General features: G+C 56.8%; 5 protein-coding genes across 5 annotated transcripts; 3 read left to right on the top strand and 2 right to left on the bottom strand.

Moving 5' to 3' along the window:
• Nucleotides 1–247: 247 nt before the first annotated feature.
• Nucleotides 248–2504, top strand: DCS_03660 (putative hydroxymethylpyrimidine/phosphomethylpyrimidine kinase 2; the record flags this gene model as incomplete). Its single annotated transcript, XM_040800977.1, has 9 exons — nt 248–300; nt 382–563; nt 632–714; nt 779–1190; nt 1275–1434; nt 1507–1661; nt 2030–2245; nt 2328–2407; nt 2466–2504. The coding sequence occupies 9 exons, from the start codon at nt 248–250 to the stop codon at nt 2502–2504; spliced, it is 1380 nt and encodes a 459-aa protein (XP_040656010.1).
• A 133-nt stretch (nt 2505–2637) lies between these two features.
• Nucleotides 2638–4454, bottom strand: DCS_03659 (uncharacterized protein; the record flags this gene model as incomplete). Its single annotated transcript, XM_040800976.1, has 3 exons — nt 2638–3425; nt 3474–3858; nt 3921–4454. The coding sequence occupies 3 exons, from the start codon at nt 4452–4454 to the stop codon at nt 2638–2640; spliced, it is 1707 nt and encodes a 568-aa protein (XP_040656009.1).
• Nucleotides 4455–7600: 3146 nt separating this feature from the next.
• On the top strand, nt 7601–9481 carry DCS_03658 (putative NDE1-mitochondrial cytosolically directed NADH dehydrogenase; the record flags this gene model as incomplete). Its single annotated transcript, XM_040800975.1, has 3 exons — nt 7601–7961; nt 8028–9332; nt 9408–9481. 3 exons carry the CDS (start codon nt 7601–7603, stop codon nt 9479–9481), a joined length of 1740 nt encoding a protein of 579 aa, XP_040656008.1.
• Nucleotides 9482–10326: 845 nt separating this feature from the next.
• On the top strand, nt 10327–12815 carry DCS_03657 (ATP-dependent RNA helicase dbp-2; the record flags this gene model as incomplete). Its single annotated transcript, XM_040800974.1, has 7 exons — nt 10327–10424; nt 10599–10729; nt 10784–11752; nt 11812–11919; nt 12374–12502; nt 12561–12707; nt 12775–12815. The coding sequence occupies 7 exons, from the start codon at nt 10327–10329 to the stop codon at nt 12813–12815; spliced, it is 1623 nt and encodes a 540-aa protein (XP_040656007.1).
• Nucleotides 12816–17297: 4482 nt separating this feature from the next.
• DCS_03656 (uncharacterized protein) lies at nt 17298–17672 on the bottom strand (the record flags this gene model as incomplete). Its single annotated transcript, XM_040800973.1, has 1 exon — nt 17298–17672. One exon carries the CDS (start codon nt 17670–17672, stop codon nt 17298–17300), a length of 375 nt encoding a protein of 124 aa, XP_040656006.1.
• Nucleotides 17673–25378: the final 7706 nt, after the last annotated feature.

Raw genomic sequence — 25378 nt, 5'->3', positions numbered from 1 at the left:
ACGATGATGTACCGCAAGAGTAATGGCACCTACTAATTCTTAACAACGTAGCTTGCGGTTCTCTGTGTACTGCTCGAACTTGTTTGACAGCATTTGTGTATACTTGCGTGTACTTTGGAAGCAATATCCCCACTGCTGCCGGCGAACTGAAGTGGAAGGCTGCTGGTGCTGGGGGTTTGTGCGAGGCTTCCTCCCCACCTCAGGTTTTCCAACCACGCTCGAGACTTCACTCGATTGCAACAGCAGAATGGTCACCGGTAGGGTGTTGCTGATTGCCGGCTCTGACAGCTCCGGCGGCGCGTGAGTGCTGTCTCTTCATCTCCTGCCCCCCCCCCCGGCTTGTCAATCCACGCATACTGAACGTTGACTCGATTCCTCCAGCGGCCTCGAAGCCGGGCAGAAAGTGCTCGCCGCCCATGGATGCTACGCCATGACGGCGACGACGGCGCTGACAGCCCAGAACACTATGGGTGTTCACGCTCTTCATCCCATCCCTTCCGGTTTTGTCGAGTGTCAGATCGAGGCTTGCTTGAACGACGTGGGCGCAGATGTCGTCACGACAGGTGGGACGCTCTCATTCAGCAACTAGCCATCTAGCTGGGGGCGAGCTGACGGGAGACTTTGAAATAAGGCATGCTGGCAGCTGCAGATACTATCGAGGCCGTTTCCCGGCAATTGAAGAAGCACAAAGTGCCCATTCTCGTTGTCGATCCGGTAGGGGCCGCCCATCGGCATCACCCCATCTCCCCATTGCCACCGTCTCACTCGCTGCTCACAGGTCATGGTCTCGACGTCTGGCTCAGAACTTCTGCCCCACGATGCCATCCAAGGTCTTTGCCGTCATCTCTTCCCACTCACCACCATCCTCACGCCCAATATCCCGGAGGCAAGACTCATCCTTGACGCCAACCCTCCTCCTTCGCAAACTGCGTGCGCGAGGAATGGTCGAGACATAGAATCGGTGTCCGATATCGAGATCATCGGCCGCCGCATCCAGACCCTCGGTCCAAAGTGGGTGCTCGTCAAGGGTGGGCACCTGCCCTTTAGGCGGGACATGAGAGTTGCTTCGACCGAGTCCGAGATGGATCTGGTCGTCGATGTTCTCCTTGGGCCTAACGGCTTCGTCCTGCGCGTCGAGAGCCCCTGGCAGCAAAGCACCAGCACCCACGGCACGGGCTGCTCTCTCGCAGGTGAGAGGCGGCCACCCCTTGTCGACTTGCTTTCGATCTGCTCTTCATGATCGAACTGAGATCTGATACTGTCGCTTTTCGCAGCCGCCATCGCATCGGGACTCGCCAACGGCCGAGACGTTCCCACCTCCGTCCTGGCTGCCTGCCGATACGTCGAGGCCGGCATCCGGACAGCCCCGGGGCTTGGCGATGGTCATGGGCCCCTGGACCACTTTCACTCGACATACACCCTGCCCTTTTCTTCGTAAGCCATGGTCACGCTTCAACCCCCCCTGCATACCATCCCAGCTTCGTCGGAGGCTGACGGCAAGGCCAGAGGCTACTTTGTCGAATACCTCCTCGAGCGCTCCGATGTCAGCGACGTGTGGAAGCCATTTGTGCACCACCAGTTCGTCAAGGCACTTGGAGATGGCACTCTCCCTCTCGAGTCGTTCAAAGGCTACATAATCCAAGACTACTTATTCCTGGCATGTATCCCTATCGAAAAGAGCAGGCGCCGCATTTAACGCTGATATTTCGTTTGCAAGACTCACTTTGCGCGTGCGAATGCCCTCGCGTCGTACAAGGCGAAAAATGTCGACGACATAGTCGTGGTAAATATTTCCTGTCGCGTCACCACTTCTCTCTCGCCGCCCAGGCTAAAGCTGGTTGAGGACCACGGTCTACCGATATCGTAAAACACACCATGCATGAGCTTCAGATGCATATCAACTACTGTCACTCCCTCGGCATCGCTGTGGATGAGATGCGCGCCACCGAAGAGCAGCAAGGCATGGTTTATTCTCACCCAACCTACAACTGTCAATGCGCACCGTGTTGCTGACGCGAATTACCATCAGCTTGCACCGCCTACACGCGTTATATTCTCGACGTCGGCCAGAGCGATGACTCGCTCGCCTTGCAGATGGCCCTCGCACCTTGCCTCCTCGGTTATGCTGCCGTCGCCAAGATGCTGCAGGCGGACTCCAACACCCGCCGCGAGGGTAACATGTACTGGTCCTGGATTGAGAACTACTTGGCCGATGACTATATTGCGGCCGTCAAGCAAGGCTCTCGTATGTCTCATTCATCATGCAGCAGCCCTTTTCCGCTGCAAAACGTGCAAACAAGACACAAACTGACCGTAACCGGTTGCAGAGTTTTTGGAGGATAGAATGCGACAGCAGTCGCCCAGCCGGATAGAGGAGCTAGTCAAGATATTCATCCACGCAACAAAGGTAGGTCCCGCATGTGAAGCCATAGCAACCTAGCAGTTTTTGCTAACGATTGCATCAGATGGAAATTGGGTTTTGGGAAATGTTCCCCTGTTCTTGAAAAGCCCGACGAGCTTCTCGGAGCCCCCCAGCTACGTGGCAATGGAAGCGTCACCGATCCGCAGCCCGGGATTTTGTGGAACAGACACTCTCAGATGATTGCCCCTGAGGACGATCGAGGACATGCCTCACTTTCACTTTGACATTCCGTAGCCTGTGCTTCGCTTCCCTGGTACTACCTGCCGGGGCACCTCTCCATCCGGCATCATCAATCTGAAATCCTGCTCAAGCGGCATTTTGGGAACTGGAGGTATATCGCCGTTTGTCATCTCGAGCTGTTTACCTCGCTTCACTCGACCTGTCTGCTGCTTGACCCACGAGTTGATGGTGCGAAATCGCGGATGAGGGTCCTCGGATGTTTCCGTATATACTGTTTCCCGTCGCTGGGAAGCCCCCCCAACGCTTGAGCGCTGCGCAGCTGGTGCGGGAACCATCAAGCGTTCCGCCGCAATGATGAAGTTATTTCCCGTAGGCATAATGATATCGCCGTCGCCAAATCCTGACGAGAGTGATGAGATTTCGCTCATGCGTTGGCCGGGAATGTTGCTCAGACGCGGGTGATTTGATGATCCAGGTTGATTCTGCGGGCTGAGATGCAATCTCACCGCGTTCGACTCCTTGACCTCTTGTGTTGATGCTATCCCCGTGGGGACAGTAATGGCTCCTGAATTTTCAACTCCTCCATCGGCCGATGGCGGCAGCTTGCTACCCCAAAACCCATCATCATATGGCTTAACAACGTCGGACACGCTTGGGTTAGCAGAACGCTTTTTCAGAATGGGAACACAGGGAACAAAGCTGGTCATCAGCTGCATTGGCTTCCTCGGCGACGAGAGCGTCGACGTTTCGGAGCCATTTCCACTCTGCATTTGGAAACACTTCCATCCAAGCCATAAAGCGAAGAAGATGATGATTGTGGCGCCTTATTTCGGGTCAGCGCGGGTTACAAAAAGGCATCATAACCACTGACCGATGGAGCCGACAGCAATCAGGGCCGTGTGTGTAGTAGCATGAAGATCCTCGTGATCACGATGAACACGGTAGCTGTTCGTGTCCGCACCGGTGTATGAAGTGGTATCCATGCTCATAACCTTGGGCCCGTTCGTCACAGGGACACTCGGCACCTGTGTCTCGGGAGGTTCCACTTCGTTCCTCACTATTGAGGCAAAAGTTGAAACTGGGCCAGTGATGTACGGGGTGAATTCAATCCAAAAATTGCTCCCTGCCGTGAGTGTTGGATCCAAGGGCTCCAAGGCGGTTGTGCTCATTGTCTCTGAAATGTACGAACTGCCCGGGGTCCGATCCAGCGATGGCGACTGGCTAGGTTTGACGTCTGCATTATTATTCGAAGGAAGCTGCACTCATCAGTGATAGTCAGCCAAGCGGATCAGGGACATCAGGGAGTAAGCGTGCGCACGAGTTCAGGTGCTTTCTTTACGCTCGAAGACCTATGTCCCGCGATTGGCGCAGCTGTTGCCTGAGACGACGATGATTCGGAGATGGGCGGAGTCCGTTGCGGTATCGAGGGATGAGGTGCGGATGGGGTCGTCGACGGCGTAGGGAGGAGCGCTTCCGCAGCTGCAGATGCATGATCGCTTTCATGGCCACTATCGTCGCTCGAAGGGCCCTTCTCATCAGAAGAGGAGGCACGGGCGGCATTTTTCGCACCAGGAATACTCCCCATATCTGGACCGGTAGAAGCTTTCAAGAGGCCTTTTCGACGGCGTTTTTTGTTGGAGGGCATCGAATCTCGATTGTGGAGGAGGCCATGGCCGGCATCCATCAGCCACCTGTCTCGTCTCTTTTCCCGTCGGCATCGGAAGACCTTATATGGACATGCCGACTTTTGAATATCTGTATCTTCCTCATCCTCGTCGCCTCTGGTCCATGGTGGGAAGTTTGGCTCACTCGGAGCCAGTTGAAAATTTGCAAGTTCAATGGTTGGAACCATGATGTCTTTTGGACAAACACGACTTTGAACAACATCGGGATATTTCCATGCACGTGTATCCGTACGGGCGAGTATTGTCCCAAGGCCTGAGAAATGCGTATGATGGTGAGCAAGGCTGGAGTGAAGCGGGTTTCAGATGCGATGTACGATAGAGCACCGGGCCTGTGAGGCGGCACCTTGAAGTCGGTGGGAAAGGATGAGGTAAAGGAGATGGACAAAGTAGTGCAGAAGACGAATGGGACCATAAAAACGAATCTATATCGACGTAGTCATGATGATACAAGCGGAGTCACCGACACGGAAGATCGCGATATCTTGAACCTCGCGTAGGCTGCAAAGACCTGGTAGGGGGCTGGCAAGGATGAGAAGTGGGGGACAGGCGAGAGCCACGGCGAGCCGGGCTGGATGTACCATGCTCGCCTGCTTAGCTTTGAAAGTGATGCTGTTGGCGACAGCATAATCCCAGCAGCCCAAGGCTCATCAGGGGATCTGAGGAGGAGAATCAATCCGGGGCCAGAACCCCCGAGGGCAAGACACCGGCAAGCAACGCGCGGTATTGGGGCAAAGTTTTGGGTCAGGAGTTGCCAATCTTCGGGACGTAAAACAACAGCAGTGCTCGAGGAATCGTCAGAGCCGGTTGGAAACGAGATCCGTGCGAGCAATTGGGTGAGCGGTCAGATTAGAGTTTTCGGCCTCGCGATTGAAGAACAAGGATTTCGACCTCTACATGTCCATTTCGTTTGGTTGAGTCTCCAGTCTCAGGGGGTACCAGGACAACATTTCTGGTCGGTGCATTCGGCTTGCGACGATGACTGGCTCGTAAGCAGTTCAGCTTTGCAGCTTGGGTTCAATCTTGGTTTCATGGTCTGTCGAGAAACTGGCAGGGATTGGGATCGGGGGGGAAGAAGGCCGCCGATGGCGATGCTTTGAGGAGGCGAGGGCGAATTCTGACAACATGAAGTCAGTTTGCGAATTCTTGTTCGAGAATGAGGACTCACGAGAGTGCACCAAGGGCCAGCCAGATCCCAGTACAGATATATATGCGTTCGCATTTGATCCTCTCGGTGCGGTCACAAACCTCCTCCGTGTGCATTGGTCGCCACGAGGGTGCAGCCTGGATTCTATTGTCCGTACGGGATGTTGTGGTGCGCAAGCCTGGGACCAAGACGGCTCGAGATGTTACCAACCCCTCTGAGCCACAGCCAGGGTAACACATGACTAACTTTCTAGTAGTTGCCATGTGCATTTCCTGTACGGATAAACAGATATCTACACGTACTAGAATGGAACACTAACCTGGTACATCTACAGCAGCACACTTGCTGCCGCTATACGGAGTGCATGTATGCAAGTTGCTGCCTCTCATCAAGGAGTTCACCTGTAAGTTTAGTACTCGTACTCACTGTAGACCTTGTATTTAGTGCCTGTGAATCAGCGCCTAGGTACCTTAGGTACCTACCAGTGTACGAGTGCAGTAATACTTCTCGTCCACTTGAACCTACAGTAAGTACATGTCGTAATTACTCCGTGCTTGCTTACAGTGGGTGTAGGCACTGAACATGTGCTCCGTACTAACTTACCTAGTCCTTATAGTGTACTGTACTGTAGTTGCAGGTACCTGGAGTAACTGCTGGTTGGTGTACAGGTAGTTGAAGTGCTGGTGTACACCCCGCTGACTTGTGCACCGTCCACGTTCAAGGTATCATGTGGAGGAGTGGTTACAGTGGATGGGTGTGCCGAAAGTGGAGCCCTGATGGCGCTTCGGCAAGGTGCAGATGCCATGCATACCCGCAGGACCCATTTGCATCGCCAGCAGTCAGCAATAGTAGCCTTGCTGCCCAAAAAGTAGCACCAGCGGCAATGATGCTAGTACATGTAAATGTATGGAGCACGAGTATACATGTACTAGATGGATATTCTGTTAAATACACGATGTTACGCACCAGTCCTGGCAACGTTCCGCCTGGGTTGAACGGAGTACCTGCTTGCACCCGACTCGCACCTCCTCCCCCCTCCTCCCGCATCCCACAACTCGAACAAGAGTGAGGTTGATACTTAAACAATAATACAACTGACCTCGCACTGGAGTTAAGTAATTAATACCTGCTCCGCTTTAAGGCAAATCCTACCCAAATGTACGGAGTACGGAGTACTCCATACTTACATGTACTTACAGTACACCTAGGTACATACGGTACAAGTTTCTCGGTAGGTGCGTACTGTCCTTGCAGTGATAATACTTGTTCTTGCAACAGTGCCCTATTGAGTGGGCATTTCCGCCAATTGGCGGCCTGTACCGTGCTTTACTGTACAACTACTGCATTACTGCCTGCTAATCTGCCAGGCCAAGTAAGGTACCAGTAAGGTACAGTTACTTGTAGGTGGTGCTTTTAATCAAGCGTCGATGTGCCTGTACAACTGATTTTACAGAGCACTCGTACTTGTACAACTACTCGCTCCGTACATCAATGAACTTATCTCAAGTACATGTACTTGCAATATACAATTCTATAACCTTTGCTGATGCTTGGAAATATCCTTGTATTGTAAGCGGATGAATATAAGTACTGCCTATGTTAGCTTCCTTGTCTTTCTTGCCCTGTTCCGCACATGAGACAACATGGCTATCGACAGGCAGATGCAAACGGCAATGGAAGATCAAGCGTATATCGTAGAACGGTGCTATCTCGGCGGCGCCAACTGGAGAACTGGGACTGGCTGGATCTTGGGTGCCCGTTTTTTCAAAGAAATTTTTATTAAAACTCCATCCGTACTACTACTAGTAGGGACCACCAACAGGGGCCCTTGCGCCGAGCACTCCGTAGTACTTGCTTGTACTTACTTACATTAAATTAAGTTCGTTGCGAAACGGCTTTTTTAGAAATCCACGCGTGCGGACGCAGCGCAGGACTTGGCACGAATTGGACGGATAGGACGGCCAACAGCTTCATTCAACTGCCGACCGGCCCGCAGGTCAGCTTCTTCCGCGCAGTGGCCTCGCCCGACCTGCCACAACGCCAGCGGATTTGTCCCCTCGGCCAATTCTGCGATACGTATCCTTTTCACAGTCAACCTACCATAGGTACCCATCATCGAAAGGCCCTTCCCTCCTTGGGCGCGCTCCAACCGCCAGTCCCTTCACCACGATGGCTTCCTTTCAGCGGCCAATGGCGACGGCCATCGCCAGGGCAGGTCGCCTCGTCGGCCCTCGCGGCTGCGCGGCATCCCGAGCCTTGACGGCTTCCGCAACGACGCCCTTGCGTGCCGCCGTGAGGCACCCGCTCCCGACGACAAGCCAAATCGCCTTCCGCAGATACTACGCGGCCGAAGCGCCCAAGGCCAAACCAAAGGCCGGCAAGCTGCGCAGGACGTTGCGGTGGATGTGGAGGCTGACATACCTCTCTGCCGCCGGCCTGGTCGGCTATACCTTCTACATGGTGTACGAAGACCGCCACCCCGAACCCCAGTTCGAGCCCAGTCCCAGCAAGAAGACGCTCGTCGTTCTCGGTGAGTGAAAACTGCCCGGCAAGCACGACGGCAAGCGCTTGTTCGCTCACCACCCATCACCGATAGGAACCGGTTGGGGTTCCGTCGCCCTGCTCAAGAAACTTGACACCGAAAACTACAACGTCATTGTCGTCTCGCCTCGGAACTACTTCCTCTTCACCCCCCTGCTGCCTTCCTGCACCACGGGCACCATCGAGCACCGGTCCATCATGGAGCCCGTCCGCGCCATCCTCCGCCACAAGAAAGCCGCCGTCAAGTACTACGAAGCCGAGGTGTCCTGCATCGACCCCGACCGCAAGATGATCAAGATCGTCGACAACTCGGAGATCAAGGGCGCAATATCGGAGACGGAGATTCCGTACGACATGCTGGTCATCGGCGTTGGTGCCGAAAACGCCACCTTCGGTGTCCCTGGCGTGAGAGAGCACAGCTGCTTCCTGAAGGAGATTGGCGACGCCCAGCAGATCCGCAAGACCATCATGGACTGCGTCGAGACGGCTGCTTTCAAGGGTCAGAGCGCCGAAGAGGTCGATCGGCTGATGCACATGGTTGTCGTCGGCGGCGGCCCCACCGGTGTCGAGTTTGCCGGTGAGCTTCAGGATTTCTTCGACGAGGACATCAGGAAGTTGGTCCCCGACATCAGCCCACGCTTCAAGGTGACGCTCATCGAGGCTCTGCCCAACGTCCTGCCCTCCTTCTCGAAACAGCTGATCGAGTACACGGAGAACACGCTGCGCGAGGAGAGGATCAACATCTTGACCAAGACGGCCGTCAAGAAGGTGACGGAGAATTCCCTCGAGGCCGAGATGAGCCGGCCCGACGGGACCAAGGAACGCGTCATCATCCCGTACGGCCTCCTTGTCTGGGCGACCGGCAACGCCGTCAGGCCCGTCGTCAAGGACCTCATGTCGCGAATCCCCGCCCAGAAGGACTCTCGCCGTGGCCTCGCCGTGAACGAGTACCTCGTCGTCCAGGGCACCCGTGACATCTGGGCCATCGGCGACTGCGCCGTGGCCGGGTACGCGCCCACCGCTCAAGTCGCCTCCCAGGAAGGAAACTTCCTCGGTCGCCTTCTCAACAACATGGCCATGACGGGGGAGCATGAGGATCGCATCAAGGAGCTGAGCAGCACCATGAATCTGCAAGCCGGAAACGCCGCCGAGGTAGCCGAGGAGATTGAAAGGCTTGAGAAGAAGTTGCGGAGAATCAGGGATGTGAAGCCCTTCCGATACAGCCACCAGGGCAGCCTTGCCTACATTGGCAGCGAAAAGGCCGTTGCCGACGTGAGCTGGTGGAACGGCAACTTCGCCACCGGTGGCAGCATGACCTACCTATTCTGGAGGAGCGCCTACCTGTCCATGTGCTTCAGCAGTGAGTGTCATCCTCCTCCCTCTCCATCGGAGCCCGTCCGTCCGTCCTCCTTTGACACAGCTGACCATCCCGCAGCCCGCAACAGAGTTCTTGTCGTCGTCGACTGGCTCAAATCCAAGGCCTTTGGTCGCGATGTGTCTCGAGAGTGAGGCCGGCATCAGACCGAACCGTCCTCGTCATCACGGCTTACATGGCCGCCGCATGTCACGACTCGCATGGCAATTCATGTCGCCTGCCGAGTTGGAGCAAAAACAAACATCGAACGCTTGCCTTTCCTACAGTATGTTGACCTGGCCGAGTTGGACCAATCATTGCATGGTTCCTCCTGATGCCAAGGGGCAACGAGGGAGATTCTCGCATGTCCTGCCTTCCAGTCACGACTTGCAGCAAGTGCTGCGTTGCGTGTTGCTGCTTGTCCCAGGGTGTGCAATCTGCCACCACGCCGTTAAAGCTGGTGCCTATAAAGTACGGAATTAGCCAGGGCCTGAATCCATGAATGGAATCGCCTCAATTAGAAACCGATTGCAGTAAAACTGAGCAAGTCATACAATCATGAATGGTCATGGCCTTTCGGAGTAAAATACACCCAAGTACTCCGTACTTGTCATGATTCTGTCTTCATCTGAAACGAGGCCAGCCAATCCAGAACCCATCACGCCAGCAGTGTGGGCCCACTGCGCGCTCCACTCCGGGACGTGCTTCACTTCGCCGGCAGGTTTTTCCTAGCGCCGAAAATTTCAGGAGGGAACGGCGGCAGGAAAAATTGTCGGGCCCGAGTCAGACTGCAGGCGTGACTCTCCTGCGACAGCAAATTTCCCATTCTCTCAACCTTCAAACCACCAACTTCACTTGCACTCCTTTCCATCTTCGTGCAGACGCGATTCCATCAAACCAGCTGCCCACTCTGCATATTCCGCACCTTTTTACTCCCTCGCTCATTCACACACTCTGAACCGTCGTCCCCGATCAATCACAACCAAGATCCTTGCCGAACATGTCCAGCTACGGCGGTGGCTACGGCGGTGCCGGCGGCAGTTATGGCCGTGATCGAAGCGACCGCAACGGATACGGAGGCGGCGGCTACGGCGGAGGGTAAGTCTCGCGCCTTTGCTGGCGTTGGCTGGTGATGACCTGCACGGCACTGCCCGCGCACGCTGGTGTGCCTGCCTTTGCCACCAGTGGCGTGGCGGACAGTGATCATCGGAGGCCAACCAACCCTCGTTCATCTCCATTCCGCTGGCTTATTTTGCTGACGATTGAAACTAGCCGCGGCAACGGCTACAGCAACGGGGCCGGCGGTGGTGGCTACGGCGGTGGTGGTTATGGTGGCGGCTTCGGCGGAGGTGGCGGTGATCGCATGGGTGCTCTCGGTGCCGGGCTACAAAAGCAAACTTGGGGTTCGTATGCCCAGTCGCGACTGCGACATGTATCCTGCGCTAACCAGCTCTTAGATCTCGCGACGTTGCCCAAGTTTGAGAAATCATTCTACAAGGAAAGCCCCGAGGTGGCCAATCGCTCCCCGGCCGAGGTGGATGAATTTCGTCGCAAGCATCAGATGACCATCCACGGTGTGGAGGTGCCCAAGCCTGTCGAAACCTTTGATGAAGCTGGCTTCCCCCGCTATGTCATGGACGAGGTCAAGGCCCAGGGTTTCCCCGCCCCCACAGCCATCCAGTCTCAGGGCTGGCCCATGGCCCTCTCGGGTCGTGATGTTGTCGGTATCGCCGAGACGGGCTCGGGAAAGACGCTCACCTACTGCCTGCCCGCCATCGTCCACATCAACGCCCAACCTCTTCTGGCACCTGGCGATGGCCCTATCGTCCTCGTCCTCGCCCCCACCCGTGAGCTGGCCGTCCAGATCCAGCAGGAAATCACCAAATTCGGCCGCTCGTCGCGCATCCGCAACACGTGTGTGTACGGCGGTGTCCCCAAGGGACCTCAGATCCGCGACCTGTCGCGAGGCGTCGAGGTCTGCATCGCCACTCCCGGACGGCTGATCGACATGCTCGAGGCTGGCAAGACCAACCTTCGCCGCGTCACCTACCTCGTTCTCGACGAGGCCGATCGCATGCTGGACATGGGTTTCGAGCCCCAGATTCGCAAGATCATCGAGCAGATCAGACCCGACCGACAGACGCTCATGTGGTCTGCCACATGGCCCAAGGAAGTCCGCGCCATGGCCTCGGACTTCCTCAACGACTTCATCCAGGTCAACATTGGCTCCATGGATCTCTCGGCCAACCACAGGATCACGCAGATCGTCGAGGTCGTCAGCGACATGGAGAAGCGCGACCGCATGATCAAGCATCTCGAGAAGGTCATGGAGAACAAGGAAAACAAGATCCTCATCTTCGTCGGCACCAAGCGCGTTGCCGACGAGATCACTCGGTTCCTCCGCCAAGACGGCTGGCCCGCCCTTTGTAAGTTTTGGACGCTTCTCGCGCGCGCTCTTGTCATGCATCGTCTAACTCGCCGCTAGCCATCCACGGCGACAAGCAGCAGAATGAGCGTGACTGGGTCCTGGACCAGTTCAAGTCGGCCAAGAGCCCCATCATGGTTGCCACGGACGTGGCATCTCGTGGTATCGGTAAGTCCCCCTCCCGCCTCCCCGCCTCCCGCCGCAACGTCCAGCAAACACTTGCTGCGCTTTACTCTCGTGTCTAGGGGCTCTCTTTGATGTGCGATTCTGCCTGACGTGCTCGTGTCCGCTTGGTTCCCTCGCTGGAGTCTTGATCCGCTGTGTAGCTGGCACGCTCGCTATACTCGTATTTCCACATTTGTACCGTTCCTCCCAATATGGTACACTCGTGGAGGTTGGCATTTCTTGACCAGATCAAGTTGTCTCCCAAGGCTCCCTCGCCCGAGGACCCGGTAACGGTCTGATCCCAGGATGGATGGCACTCGTAGTCGCACTTGGATTGCCCCAGTCTGCAAAGGAGTGAAGCTTCGGATGGCTATATAATTAGGCATCTGTGCACATTCCCGCGCTGGAACGTTGCTACGCGCAAGCACCATCGCCTGCTAACCTGGTTTGATTCAAGATGTTCGCAACATCACCCATGTGTTGAATTACGACTACCCCAACAACTCGGAGGACTACATCCATCGCATCGGCCGCACGGGTCGCGCCGGAGCGAATGGTACCGCCATCACTTTCTTCACCACTGACAGTACGTCCGCCGCTCGTTTTCTCTCGCGCGTCCGCCCGCCGCTAACGGTAAACTCTAGACCAGAAGCAGGCGCGTGATCTTGTCAACGTCCTTCAGGAGGCCAAGCAGCAGATCGATCCTCGTCTTGCCGAGATGGCTCGCTTCGGCGGCGGAGGCGGCGGCCGGGGCTGGGGCGGCTACGGCCGCGGTCGTGGCGGCGGTAGAGGTAGGTTTTCTCGACCTTGACGCGCTTCCAGCAACGGTACGGGAACGATGAGCTGACTCGCCGCCAGCCAACGCCAACAGCCAGCCCATGGGCAATCGACGGTGGTGAGGCATCCAAAGCCCAGACGCGCCGGCACTCGTGCAAGAGTGCATCGTAATTCGGCCGGCCACGGCACAAAATGGCGTTTGATAGAGGACAGGCATGTTTTTCCCCCTCGACCAGCCCTCGGGTGCATGCAAGGTGCACTTTTTCGGTCATTATGTTTTTGATTTGGCAACCGGAGGTTTCTCTTATCCCTTTCGAGGTCTCTGCGCCTCCCGATCTATTGTCCCGCGTGTTTTGCGCCGCCCTCCAGGGGGTCCGCCGAGGAAACCCCAACGAGATCGTGGATGTTGCCTCAATGTCTAGACGACGACGTGATGAGGGTGAAGTATCTCGATGAGTTCAAGGCGACGGCGTCGACAACCGTTCGTCTATGAAACTGACCGATGGGAGCTGAACCCTCGGGGAAGAAGTTGGGAGGGGAGTGAATACTCGAAGACCGCTTTCTTGCTAGTTTAGGCTCGCCAGACTTGGTTGTCCTGCGAATCCTTCTACTGAATGCCCGGTCCGTCTTGTCGAGCTGTGTAATCTTTTTGATAGTCTTCATATCCATTCAAAGCAACGCTAGAGAAACACGGTGCCATGCTCGTTGATGCTCGGCCAGGAGCCCCAAGTGAACGATGCAGCATGCATGACTCAACAATGGTTTGGGCTGACAGCAGTCTCTTGTGCTATCTACAGTACGTATACGTGTGAGAGAGCGGGTTGTCGAGGTCACGTCCAGGAGCGGGCGAAGCTGAGACGGCCCGTCGTCCAGCGAGGCTGGTTGAGGGAGGGGGGGGGGGTTCAAGTGTGCGGCAGCGGTATTGCACAGTTTAGGAAGCATCACCCTAGCAATGGTCACGCTCATCGGGGTATTCGGCATGGTAGGGAATGAGATTCCTGCTTCTGCATTCGAGTGTTCCTGCTTCTGCATTCGAGTGAGTCCTCGGTCATGAGAAACGAGTCCAAGGGCGGCAAAAGGAAGAAGTGAAGCGAGGCGTGACAACGCTCTCGCCGTTTACTTTTTCCTCGCCGACTTGGGAAGACAGCTCGACAGCGCAACTCCTGCCAGCCCATTCGCGAGAGCAGACAACGGTGGTGATCCCTTTAGCATTCACCATGTCCGGCCCGTGCAGGGGCGGTGGCAACATTGTCAAGCAGTTCGATCCCTTCTTCCAAAATGCAGGCTGCTGAACTTTGGTGCAGCGCAGCAAGGCAGGCACGGCAGCTGGACGGCGGCCCTCAAAGAGCAAGAAATGGTCCAGTGCAGTATTGCTCCCTACGGATCGGACGCAGGTTCATGCTAACTTGACTGTCGACCGGATAGTCGGGTTCAGGGTGGAAAATAGGGTGTAGCAAACCGCCGCTAGGCAGGAGTCAGGAGTCGTTCGAACCTGGCGCTAGACTGACGGATGGCCGGCTCCTTGGCCTTTTTTTACTGTCATTTGGTGCAAAGGCTAACTGGTGCAGGGGAATGTACTTGCAGCCTTTGTAAATGTACTCGTACGAGCATACTGAACGCGCGTGTGTCTGGGTGTGTGGGCGTGTAGGAGTGTGTGTGTGCGTGTGTGCGTGCGTGGGTGTGTGAGAGTGTGTTGGTGTTGGAGGATTGATGGCGGTTGATGGTCCCGGGAGGACTCTAGCGCAGCCATACCGTACTAGGTGGGTACGTACTGCCACGAAGGTGCCAGTGGCACACACAAGATGGCAGCAGAGGAAAGTGTAACTGTACGGAGCACACGCCGGGGTAAGTACTGTACAAGTGATCCGTACAGGCACAGTACATGTAGTTGTACTCTGCAGATATTACCACTCTGTACTCCGTACTGTAGGTACTCCGTAGGTGCTCCGTAGGTACTCCGTAGGTACTCCGTAGGTACTCCGTACTCCGTAGAGACATACTTGCTGTACATGCAGGCACATAGTTGTACTTATACTTGCGCAGGTCCAAAGTGCCTGCACTGTACGCGTACTGTACATGTAGGTTGGAACCTCGGTTGAGCCTCGGTTGAGCCTTATTTGGTGAGGTGCCAAGGAGTTGGGTTGAAATTTCTGGGCAGGTTCTCCGTACGGAGCATTGATACGCCCAAGTAACAAGTAGTACTTACTGTACATGTTCTCTGTACTCGGTACAGTTCAGACGTTCATGTGCTTGTACTCCGTACTTACTGTATACGCAAGTATTGGTACTCCGTACCGAGTGCACCAAAACCACGGCCAAGTACAGTACAAGTACAGTACTAGGCACGTACCGTACACCGAGGTGTAGATGAGTTAGTACACGACAGGGCACGCTGAGGCTGTGCTCGAAGGTAGGTAGGTTCGTAAGTTGGTATGCTGATTGCCAACGCATGCACATTGTCCGTGGGCTGGCAGGCACTTCATGTCTGGGCAAGACAAATGTGGGCTTGTGCAGTACGGAGTACATGTATACGAACAAGGAGCGGCTACCCGCAGCACAGGACAGGCACGAGATGGGGTGGCATCTCGGACGGACGGGTGTCTTGAATTCTTTGGATGTAATTTGGCACCGCGTCGTGGACATGCCTTGTTCGAGGCTGCTCTGCAAGTATTGCAGAATGTACTGTACGTACCGTACGGAGTCCATGTGTACAAGTACATGCATGTACGCGTTTCTCCATATTTGGTGACGTCCACTGTTATGAGCTTGGCCTAAGTACCTGCAGGTACCAAGTACAGGTAGGTAGGCGAATTAGGTGTGCAGTACACGCATCACTTGCAACTTGCAAGTATTAATCACTGTAGTTGTACAGTTCCTGCATGTGCGCAGCAGCCACTGCTACGTACCAGGTACGATGAATTTCCCAGGCACAGTTCTCGTGCAGCATAAATACAAGCACTTGTACTTATACTTTGTACTTGCATGCCCACGCGCGAAGAAAAGGCACTCGTGCAAGAGGAGATAGTTGGTACATGACGCATCTTGTACTTGGTACATGGGGGTACATGATGCGTTCCCAGCATGCCTGCTCGAGCAGGATACTCAGCAAGGACTCCTCCGTACAGGACTTTTTACTCTACGGCTACCGCACAGGCATGCACGTGCAGTACAAGTATGGCAGGCACAAGTACGGAGTGCTCGTAAAAAAAATGCGAAATGCTCCCATGCACTTACACCTATGTAATTCCACGCAGAGGTACGGAGTATATTACTTTAGTACTTGCAAACAAGCACCTCCGCGGTGAGAGGTAAGTAAGTAGTGGCTGTACGTATGTACTTGTACCTAGGTGGGCGGTAGAGAGCACGCACTCCGACAACAGTCGATGGCGCCTGCCGCTGGGGACCAACGTCCCACACAGTGCGATATACGCCGAATGTCACCACCACGAGGACCACGAGGGGAATCGGACCCAAGTTCCCGGCGGTCGGCCGTCCCGAGATTAGTGGACTGAACACGGTTCCCTTGGGTTGAGGCAGGGGGGAGGGGCGTGCAATGGAGGCCAAGCGTTAATAATACTCGTCGTTCCGCTCCGTACCCCGAAATTCATCGGGTGCCTTGGGACGGGCTCGTTTAGATATCAGTCAGTCGGTGGCCTTTGGCCGGGTGCGAAGGGTTGCCAGCCCGAATGGGTGCCTTTGCATGGCAAGGTGTGGGCAAGTGCCACTGCAAGTACATGGCATGCACCCTCACATGGTATCGACGACCAAGCTGCGATGGGCATGCAGGCATACATCTCTCGGCCAGCTCGCCGGATGCCATTCTGCATGGCAGGACGAAAGGTGGCGGTGGTACGGCCGAGGAGGTGGGCGGCATGCCGTCAAGGTGCGTTTGTCTGGCGTCAGACCCGATCCGAGGCGGGCGGGCGGCAAATGAGAGGATCGAATCGAGATGAGAGGGGGACGGACACCAGACATGCATGGCCCCATCCCATGCTGCCGGGCACGCCGTGCACGCTCGACGGACGTCCTCTGGCTCCGGAAGGCCTGCCTCGGGCACCCAAAGGACTCGCCGCCGTGCAGGGTACCGTTCCCGGATAGGCGTCGAACGAGCACCACAAGCAGGATATGGCGTACGCTTGTGCTGGCTTCGGGGGTCAGCAAGCATATGCACCTCGGGAGCCTACCTCTGCGCGAACATGGACGGATATATGCTGGCCGACATGAAGTCGTGCTTGTCCAGACGACGGAAGACGGCGACAAACGGAGAGGCCAAGATGGGTGCGAGGAAGGTGGTTCCGACACGCCGCTGGCACCTGCGCCGGGCACGGCAATGTCGCCGGCAAGACCGCCGCATCCTGGACGCCACGCAGTCGGTCGCGACTTCTGCAAGCGACCGGATATCGGTCGATGGCGGCCGACGGCGCCGCGGTGTTGGATCGGCAGTTGGGAAGTTGGGAAGGAAGCATGCTAGTTACTCGCGGCATCAAGCCTACCTCGCACCTGCCTCCCCGCCCCGGTTCTTCCGAATCGGCGGCATGCACACGCAGGCAGGCAGGTGGCAGGTGCGACCAAGGTAGTCGTTTTTAGATGCTCGACCCGAGGCGCTACTGCTCTCGACATGGCAAGGACCGACGACCGCTGATCGGCTCGTCGATCGGGACGCACGTGTGCCTGAACCATGGATTTTCGATCAGCTTAGCAACTACACCTACCAGCCCATTAGCTCGACCCGATCGTAGATGATGGCCCCTCGGCGCTCGGCTGATGCCGGATGGAGACTGGTCCGTGACTCTGGCCGCCGGACCTTTGGCAGGGGTAGGTTGGTTGCGACTTGGATGGTGCGCGATGGCGAGGCGGCCGCTCCGTGCTGCGATGCGGAGGAGAGGCGACAACCGTCCCGCGTCCAAGAGGTCATGGCGCTTGCCGACGGGGATACAGGGCGAGCGGGATGCCCGGCCAGACGAGCCTGCCGCCGCCATGATGAACTCTGCGAGGTTGGAGCCAGCAAACTGCGCAAGCAGGAAATGTGAGGCAAGACGGGCAGCGATGGCCAAGCAGCAGACACGGACAAGCCTGGCTGGCTCCCGTCGATGCGTGCCGCTACGATGTCCCTAGGAGGGGGGCTGGCACATTAGAGTACTTTCCTTTGTGCCTGCAGGGCCTGACGTTATTTTTTTTTTATTTTTTTTGCATCATTTCCTCGCCTCGGGCGGGAGATGGGCGCAGGGATCATCGGCGACTTGGATTGACACCCACTCGTCCCTCCCAAGGTACCGCTCCGGGCGGTGGTCTACCGGCTACAGGGTACTACTTGTAGTTGTAAGAACTAAGTACTAGACATGTAGGCAGTACTAGACATGTAGGCAAGTCGGCGCCTTTGTCATTGCTCATGCTGATGCGCACGAATACCGGACGCACAAGCACCGAGTACGGAGCACATGGACTACTATTCCTCCAAGTAAGCTGCGCTGGATGCGATGCAATGGCTCAGGGTGCACAAAGAATCCCAAAGTGCGCACGTCCACTGTTGTCCATCGGCAGCACCGAGTGTCAGACGGATGACAACTACCCCTGCCGAACGGCATAGCGACTCCGCCCTGAACAGAGCACCACCTCGGAGCCTAAATGCGCAAGCAACATGCACTGTAGTTGACATGCACTACAGTTGACATGCACTGCAGTTGACATGCACTACAGTACTTGTGAGACGCAATGTGGAAACTACCAGCGCACGCTTGTACTGCAGCACAAGTAATTCATACCTGCAGGACAGGGGACTTGAGTTGTTGGCACCGACCTACGAATGTACCCCAGCACACCTACAAGTACGCAAGTAGAACACCATCTAGGTACAGGGAGTAGTATCCGTAGCTGGTGAGCCACGATGTCGACCCTCACGCACAACATGCCTGGGTGGCACAGAGTTTGCTGCTCACGTGACTCAATGTGGAATGAGCCCGGCGCGTGCCTAGCAACTCCCCCGGCCTCCACCGGATTACCGTACTAGGTAGGGTACGGCGCGGGCAGAAGTGCGAGTCCAGCACGTCCTTGTTTGCACGTTCTTATGCCAACTCCAGTCTAGGACGAGGACGCTTGCCAACTAAGCCAGGCACGACGTGCTAATCCATCTCGCCGTCCTGCACGGAGCACTTGCGCCTTGGAGCTTCTTCCATGCTGCCGAAGCCGCAGAGGCTCGGGGGATGCGGTATGCCTGGTCCTCGTAGGTCATGGGAGCTAGCTCATTGGCACGCCAGCGTCGGTCGGCAGAGTTTGGAGCGCTGCGTAACGCTGCACACATGGTCGTGCTTGGGTGCGCGCCTGCACCCACTTACACGTCCTGCGTACCAGCACAAGCACGGCGTCGGCACAAGCGGGTAGGTGCTTGGGTGTGCCTCCATGGCAGCACCGTATACGGAGTACTTTGAGTGCGCGTTAGGTGTCTGGGGAGGAGGGAAGGGGGGAGGGTTGGGGTTAAAGGGGTAGGGGGGGGGGGGCTCTGGGGTTCACATCCGTCACGCTAGGCTCTAGCAGCAAAGCTGCCACCGTCGCCAGATGCACTAGTGGCCGCCAACGGTCCAAGATCTCCAGGAGGCTACCGCATGTACTCCGTACATGTTCGTACTAACGTCTGCGCGGCGAGCTAGGTGTGGCCTGCCATGCACCACCGCCAGGTGGACATGTGCGGAGTACGTCCTTTACCGCGCCGTGCTAACCCGTAATTGCATGCTAGAACAAGCGTGCGCTCGCTCTGGGCGTAGCTGATCGCACGGCATGGTACGGTACGGAGTCCAGCTAGTCGCTGGCTGCTGGCGTGTGGGGCGGCATTCCGTATACGCGCGAAACGCGACATCTTGCGCGCTGGAGTCTCGAGTGCGAAGTCTCAGTCGACATTGCGACCGGAGGAAGCAAGCTGCGCAGAGGCATCGATCCGATTCGACGCGATACGAAACGACGCTCCGCCGCGGCGACGGTGCAACCCCCGTGCGCATCGGCTGGGCGTCACGGCGCGGCGGGATCGCCATTGGCACCATGCACCCGCTCGCCGGCGCTCGCATGCCGCGAACCGCATGCGCTGCCTTTGCTCAGCGAGACGGGCATTCCCTGCCGTCAAAGTTTGTCGGCAGCCAGCCTCTGCTCAGCGAAACGGGCATTCCCCACAGCTGGCGAGGAAGCCCAATGACCCCGGCCTGGCTTCCCGTGCATAGCCTGGCACGTTCCTGAATGCGCACCTGCCTACTAGGTAGGTACCTGCTAGGTAGGCGGTAGGTGTTGATTAGTAGGTGTCGCTGCACGGTACCTACAGCGCCTAGGGGGATGGCCAGGTACCTAAGCAGGCGGCGTGCTCGCTAGCGACTGGCACTTGGGGGGGGATGAGCGCCTTGCACGGCACATGCGCGGATCAGTCAGTGCCAAGTACCTAGCAAGTACAGTACTGTACAGCTGCCACTGGCGCCCACGAGTCGTGGTTCGCGGCCATGGATGCGCAGCAGCAGGTAGCGCCCCGGGCGCTGCGGGAGTCTAGTTCGGCGTCGGTTAGCTGCCTGCCTCCCATGGCCGGCTCCTAGGTTGCTTGCATCCTGCCGATGCACGGGACGGCACCGTTTGTCAACCATCTCCGCCCGACGTGCCTTGCCTGTTTCGCCCTGCCATCCGCCTGCCGAGTCGAGCAGAGCGACGCCGAGCGCGAAGCGGAGCGAACCCGTCCGCGACCGGCCAATGCCCACGACGACGGGCGCCACGAGGGCCTCCGAAGCGCATGTCATGTTGCCAACCTACCCCCTGCCCAGCACGCTGCCCTCCCCTCCCCCCTCCCCTCCCCTCCGACCCTCTCCCTCCCTTTCCGCCCCGCCCCCCATCCTCTCCACGCGCGCGCGGGTCCGCGTACAGGTAGGTGGATGGAGCCGTACGAGGGCTCGTACGAGGATGCGCGGATGCGCACATGACGATGTCGACGAGCACACCCTTCGAATGCGAACAAGTGCCAGTACTTGGCAGCACGGCGCCACGGTATGGGTCGTCCGCTCTGCACCGTTAGCTCGCCGCCGAGGCCTCGTCTGGCTAGCTTGGCTGGTTAGCACGGCCAGGACTCGCAGCCCCCATCCCGGTCTCATCCCGAAAGTCTCGGAGCCTTGGCGCGTCGTGCGAGCCCCCAATCAGTGGCGATGCGGCGACTTGGGCGGAGGGGGGGGATCGGGACTGGGCCAAGCCTCCTGTCTCAATGGCCCATCGCCATTCGCCATTGTCCGGATGTCCACGTCCGTCCGATGCTGGTGCTGTCCGAAGTCGTCAACCAGCACGTCGGGATGGAGCTAGGGATTAGCTTTGCCACTAGACCGCCCGCCTCGTCCACCGTTCGGTAGTCAGCCAAGAGCTAGCGTGACAGCTGGCAGAGCATGATCGAGTCCGTGTCGAGGAGGCGCCGCGAGTGCTCCCGTCTGCTTGGTTGTGCCAGCCAACACATCGCCATGGCTGGTCGGCCATTCGATTGCCGACGCGCTCTGCCGGAGCGGCGGCTGCATGTCGCAAGACACCGAACCAGCTCCAACACTGGGCGGGCATGGCCATGCTCGATGGCCCCCCCCCCTTGACCCGGCTGCGCCGTTCCCGATGCTCGCGTCTTCCTCGCCGCCCGTGGACTTTTGCTGTGCATGTGCAAGCAGGTAGCGCCGTCTGCCGGAGGTGAATGGAGGGAATGGAGGTGTACCGTACTGTACATGCAAGTGCTCGAGTGCGGTGCTGAGTGCGGTACGGGCAAGCACATGTACTTACTGCAGCGGCCGGCACGCTTGGATGCGCGCATGCCCAGCACCTCTCCGCTCGACGCACACGCACACGCATGCATGCGAGTGCTGTACTTGCATGTACAATTTCCTCGTGCAATCGTCCTCATGGACAGCACAGTGCTCAAGCACAAGGACCCGGAGGTGTGTGCGTAAGACTCCCTCCCATCCTTCATCCTGCAAGGGCGTCCGACAGCTGCACATGTATTGCGCGGCCTCGTTTCTGTCCTCCACGCCGAAAAGCCAGCAGCCCAGGCTTCGGTGGAGCATTGGTACACACACCCCCCTTTCCCCGCTCGCGGCGGCAGCGCGAATACTCAAGTACTTACTTACTTATGCCCACGGACCAAGTACGACATGCACTTAAGTGAAGTACTTGTACGGTAAGTACATGTACAACCGTGAAGTACTTATCTACTGGTACTCCGTACTCCGTACATACAATACAGTGGTACATCCAAGTACTGTGTACGGAGTAGAATGCTGGTACGGAGTACCGGGCAATACGGAGTACTTACGGAGTGCTTACCACCAGCACCCTCCCTCCCTCCCTACCTGTACTTGTATGCTGGACCTGCTTGTGCTCCAGTACCGGTGCATGTGCAGGCACCCGTCGACTGCCTTTTCGGTTCGTCGAGTGAGTGGGCTTTGTCAAGCTTGTCGATCTTGTTTCCGGATCGGAGGCTTTGTGGTGTCTTTTTTTTTTTTTTCGTGTTTACAGTATGGGTGTACATTCGAGCAATCACCCTCGCGCCAAAGCACATGTGCTGTGACTGGCAAGCAGCAGGGAGTGCGGAGCCCTCGGATTACTCTCATCTGTGCTCCCTACGAGTGCGAGTACTGCACTCCGTACAGGTACTCCGACAGGCACTCTGTGCAGGTATCCCGTACTGTACTCCGTACATTACCTACAATTGCACATACGGCGTAGCGCGCCACGGGTCGACCTGTGGCTCTTTAGTTCTCCCACACCCAAAGTCGTCATCGACCGACCTTGATCCGTGCACGCCTACAGCACTTGGATGGTCCCGCCTTCGACGTACATCTGCACAGCCAGCAAGCAGCAGTACGAGTGCAAGCACGGGTATGGCTGCAATGTTTTCGCGCGCCCGTGTCCCTTCCGAAGTGGTGATGATCCATCCAGATGTCTGCGCCTACGAAGCTGTTCCAAGCCAGCCTCGACGGCCGTGCTCTGGGCAGCCCTGAGCGTCGACCTCCGAGGGCATGCTGCGCGCTTCAACGCGATAGGGCCTGTCCCTGGCATCGCTCTCGAACGGCCTGGTGGCTCCCACGGATGCCCGGTATGAAGAGCGAGCCAGTACGGACTCGCCCATTTCGTAGGCAAAACTAGGCTGGGCTTTCTACCAGTAATATTAAAGCCTGCCGATGAAGGACCAGGGAGAGAAAAGAAATCGATGCCGCTTTTTGATGGCATGGTGCTGCAAATGTATTCCGCATTCACCTCGCAGCACTCGTCGTGGTGTGTTGGCAGTACGTGAAGTGACTCGGGATGGCCAATGTCATGCCGACCGCAGCCTGCAGCGTCGGCCATTGGGGGGGGGGGCAAGGTTGTGACGAGCCATGAGGAAAGCTGCAATGGTGCAAATGTGGCAGGCAGAACAGACGTACCTGTAGGCGCACACGCTCATACTGCACAAGTCCTGCCTCACCCGAGGTGTTTGTTCGTGCCTACTAGGTACTTGTACTGTTACACAAGCACTATTACCTTGGGTGAACGCGTACTGCAGGTGTGCACTACCGTGTTTGATCGAGCAGCAGTGAGTGCACTGAACATGCACATTCGTAAAGTGCACCCAGGTATAATTTCCAGCGTCTGCGGTGCTTAAAATGCGGTACAGGGATGTGTATGGCCTGTACTTGGGCGAGTGCAGCACGCCGTATTGCTCTCGTTGCGGCATGTCGCGGTGCTGCAAGTGCAGGTATTGCTGCAAGTACTTATGGTGTTCCGCTGCCGCGGGTGGAGGCAAGATTTGTGGAGCGGGTTACGACTCGGCGTACCTACAGTAAGTACGGAGTACTTGCGCTCCGTACGGAGTAAGTACCTGCTTGTTCTTGTACATGTACTTGCTGTACTTGAACCCGTACGGGCGTACGGATTCGGAGCTTTGGTGGAGTGTTCCATTGCTGGAGCAGCCGAAGGCGCCGTCGGGTGGGTGGCGTGCAACAGTCAAGCAATGTGCGGAGGGAGTATCGTACCATTAAGTACGGAGTACTGCTACAAGTACAGTACCGGTTTGGCAGGCGAGCACCTGCATACAGTATTACGAGGCATGCACATACCTACTGTACAGTACATGTACTCGCAGCTGGCAACGTCGGTGGTGCCGACACCAAGGTGCACCTACAACTACACCTAGGTGACATGCCTAAGGGTACGCCTCGCCTCGTTCGTTGCTTGGAGCTACCTACCGAGTGACGTGGGTGCCTACACCAAGGTGCCCCTACAACTACACCTAGGTGACATGCCCAAGGGTACGCCTCGCCTCGTTCGTTGCTTGGAGCTACCTACCGAGTGACGTGGGTGCCTACACCAAGGTGCCCCTACAACTACACCTAGGTGACATGCCCAAGGGTACGCCTCGTTCGTTGCTTGGAGCTACCTACCGAGTGACGTGACGTGGGTGCCTGTCACACCCTGGCCCTGTTGGCCATCGACGCAGGCTAAGCGCGGCAGGCTTGGCCTGGATCATTTAATACCAATCAGTACACCTACTTGGGTGCGCGCGTGCGTGCAAAAGTACAGCTCATACCTGTAATGCCCAGTCATGCTTGGTACAAGTACTTTCCTAGGGGTGCAAGTATACAGCACTCCGCACATGTTACAGGTGTACGGTACAAGTACTTCCCTAGTATTACTCCGTGCTTGTCTCCTACTTAGTGCCTCTACTTAGAACGACACCTCTGAAGGTACCACGCGGCTGTCCAGAGTACTACATGTGCTGTACCGTCCGAACGTGCTAACGACTAGGTACTGGTACGTATAGAGGCACTAATCTGCTGATCTAGGGCGGGCGGTTTCTGGGGTTGGCATGCATCATCGGGGCGCTAGGACCTGAGCACGGAGCATGGATGCAGCTACTATTAATTACTCCGTACCTCGAGCGGTACAAGCGCCTGTGCTGACATGTGTACTTAGTCCGTACATGGACTGGTACATGGAGAGCAGCAAGTAATTACAGTATGAAGTAAGGAATTAATTCTCCGTGCACCTACTAGGTACTTGTGCCTGCCAACTGCTGTAGGTGAGCACTGCACATGCAAGTGCTACAGCGCTCACAGCAAGCACACTAGCTTGTACTTTGGTGTGAATACCTACTAGGCACTCCGTACTCTGTGCCTCGCTCGTTCGGATAATGATCTGTGCACATGTCGATCAGCATGTTACTTACCCCTACAGGTACAGGATGCGTAGGTGCAAGTCCATGTACTCCGTATGTGCACCTATATACCGGTGCGGACACAGGTCCTAGAGTCGCCTTGGCTTGGTGAACAATCGGCATCGCATTGCTCGAACCGTCATCATGGATCATGGCACGGCCGACGCCGAATGGACCACCTCTGCCGACATGGCGCGGTCAAGGGTGTGCGCGCGCGCGCATTGGTGGGCTCACCACGTGAGGCCGGGCGTCCGTGGCCGCGAGGACGAAAACGACTCTCAGGCGTCCTGATTGGGGGTCTCGCAAATTTTGTTTCATGACCGTACGGGGATGCATTCATTCGGCTTGTGCGACAGTCCACCTACCTACCTCCACAGCTACTGCGCGTACCGCAGGTCCATGTAAATGGCTGCAACGGGAGCGAGGGAGCCTCAGTCGGAAGTAACCTTGTGGGCGAATCTGCACGCGCTTCAGCTGACCCAGCCACTGCAGCCAGGCACAGTACAG

Source organism: Drechmeria coniospora, chromosome 02 (assembly GCF_001625195.1).
Source record: "Drechmeria coniospora strain ARSEF 6962 chromosome 02, whole genome shotgun sequence".
In the NCBI taxonomy this organism is placed as follows: Eukaryota; Fungi; Ascomycota; class Sordariomycetes; order Hypocreales; family Ophiocordycipitaceae; genus Drechmeria; species Drechmeria coniospora.
This window is presented reverse-complemented; position numbering and strand designations above follow the sequence as displayed.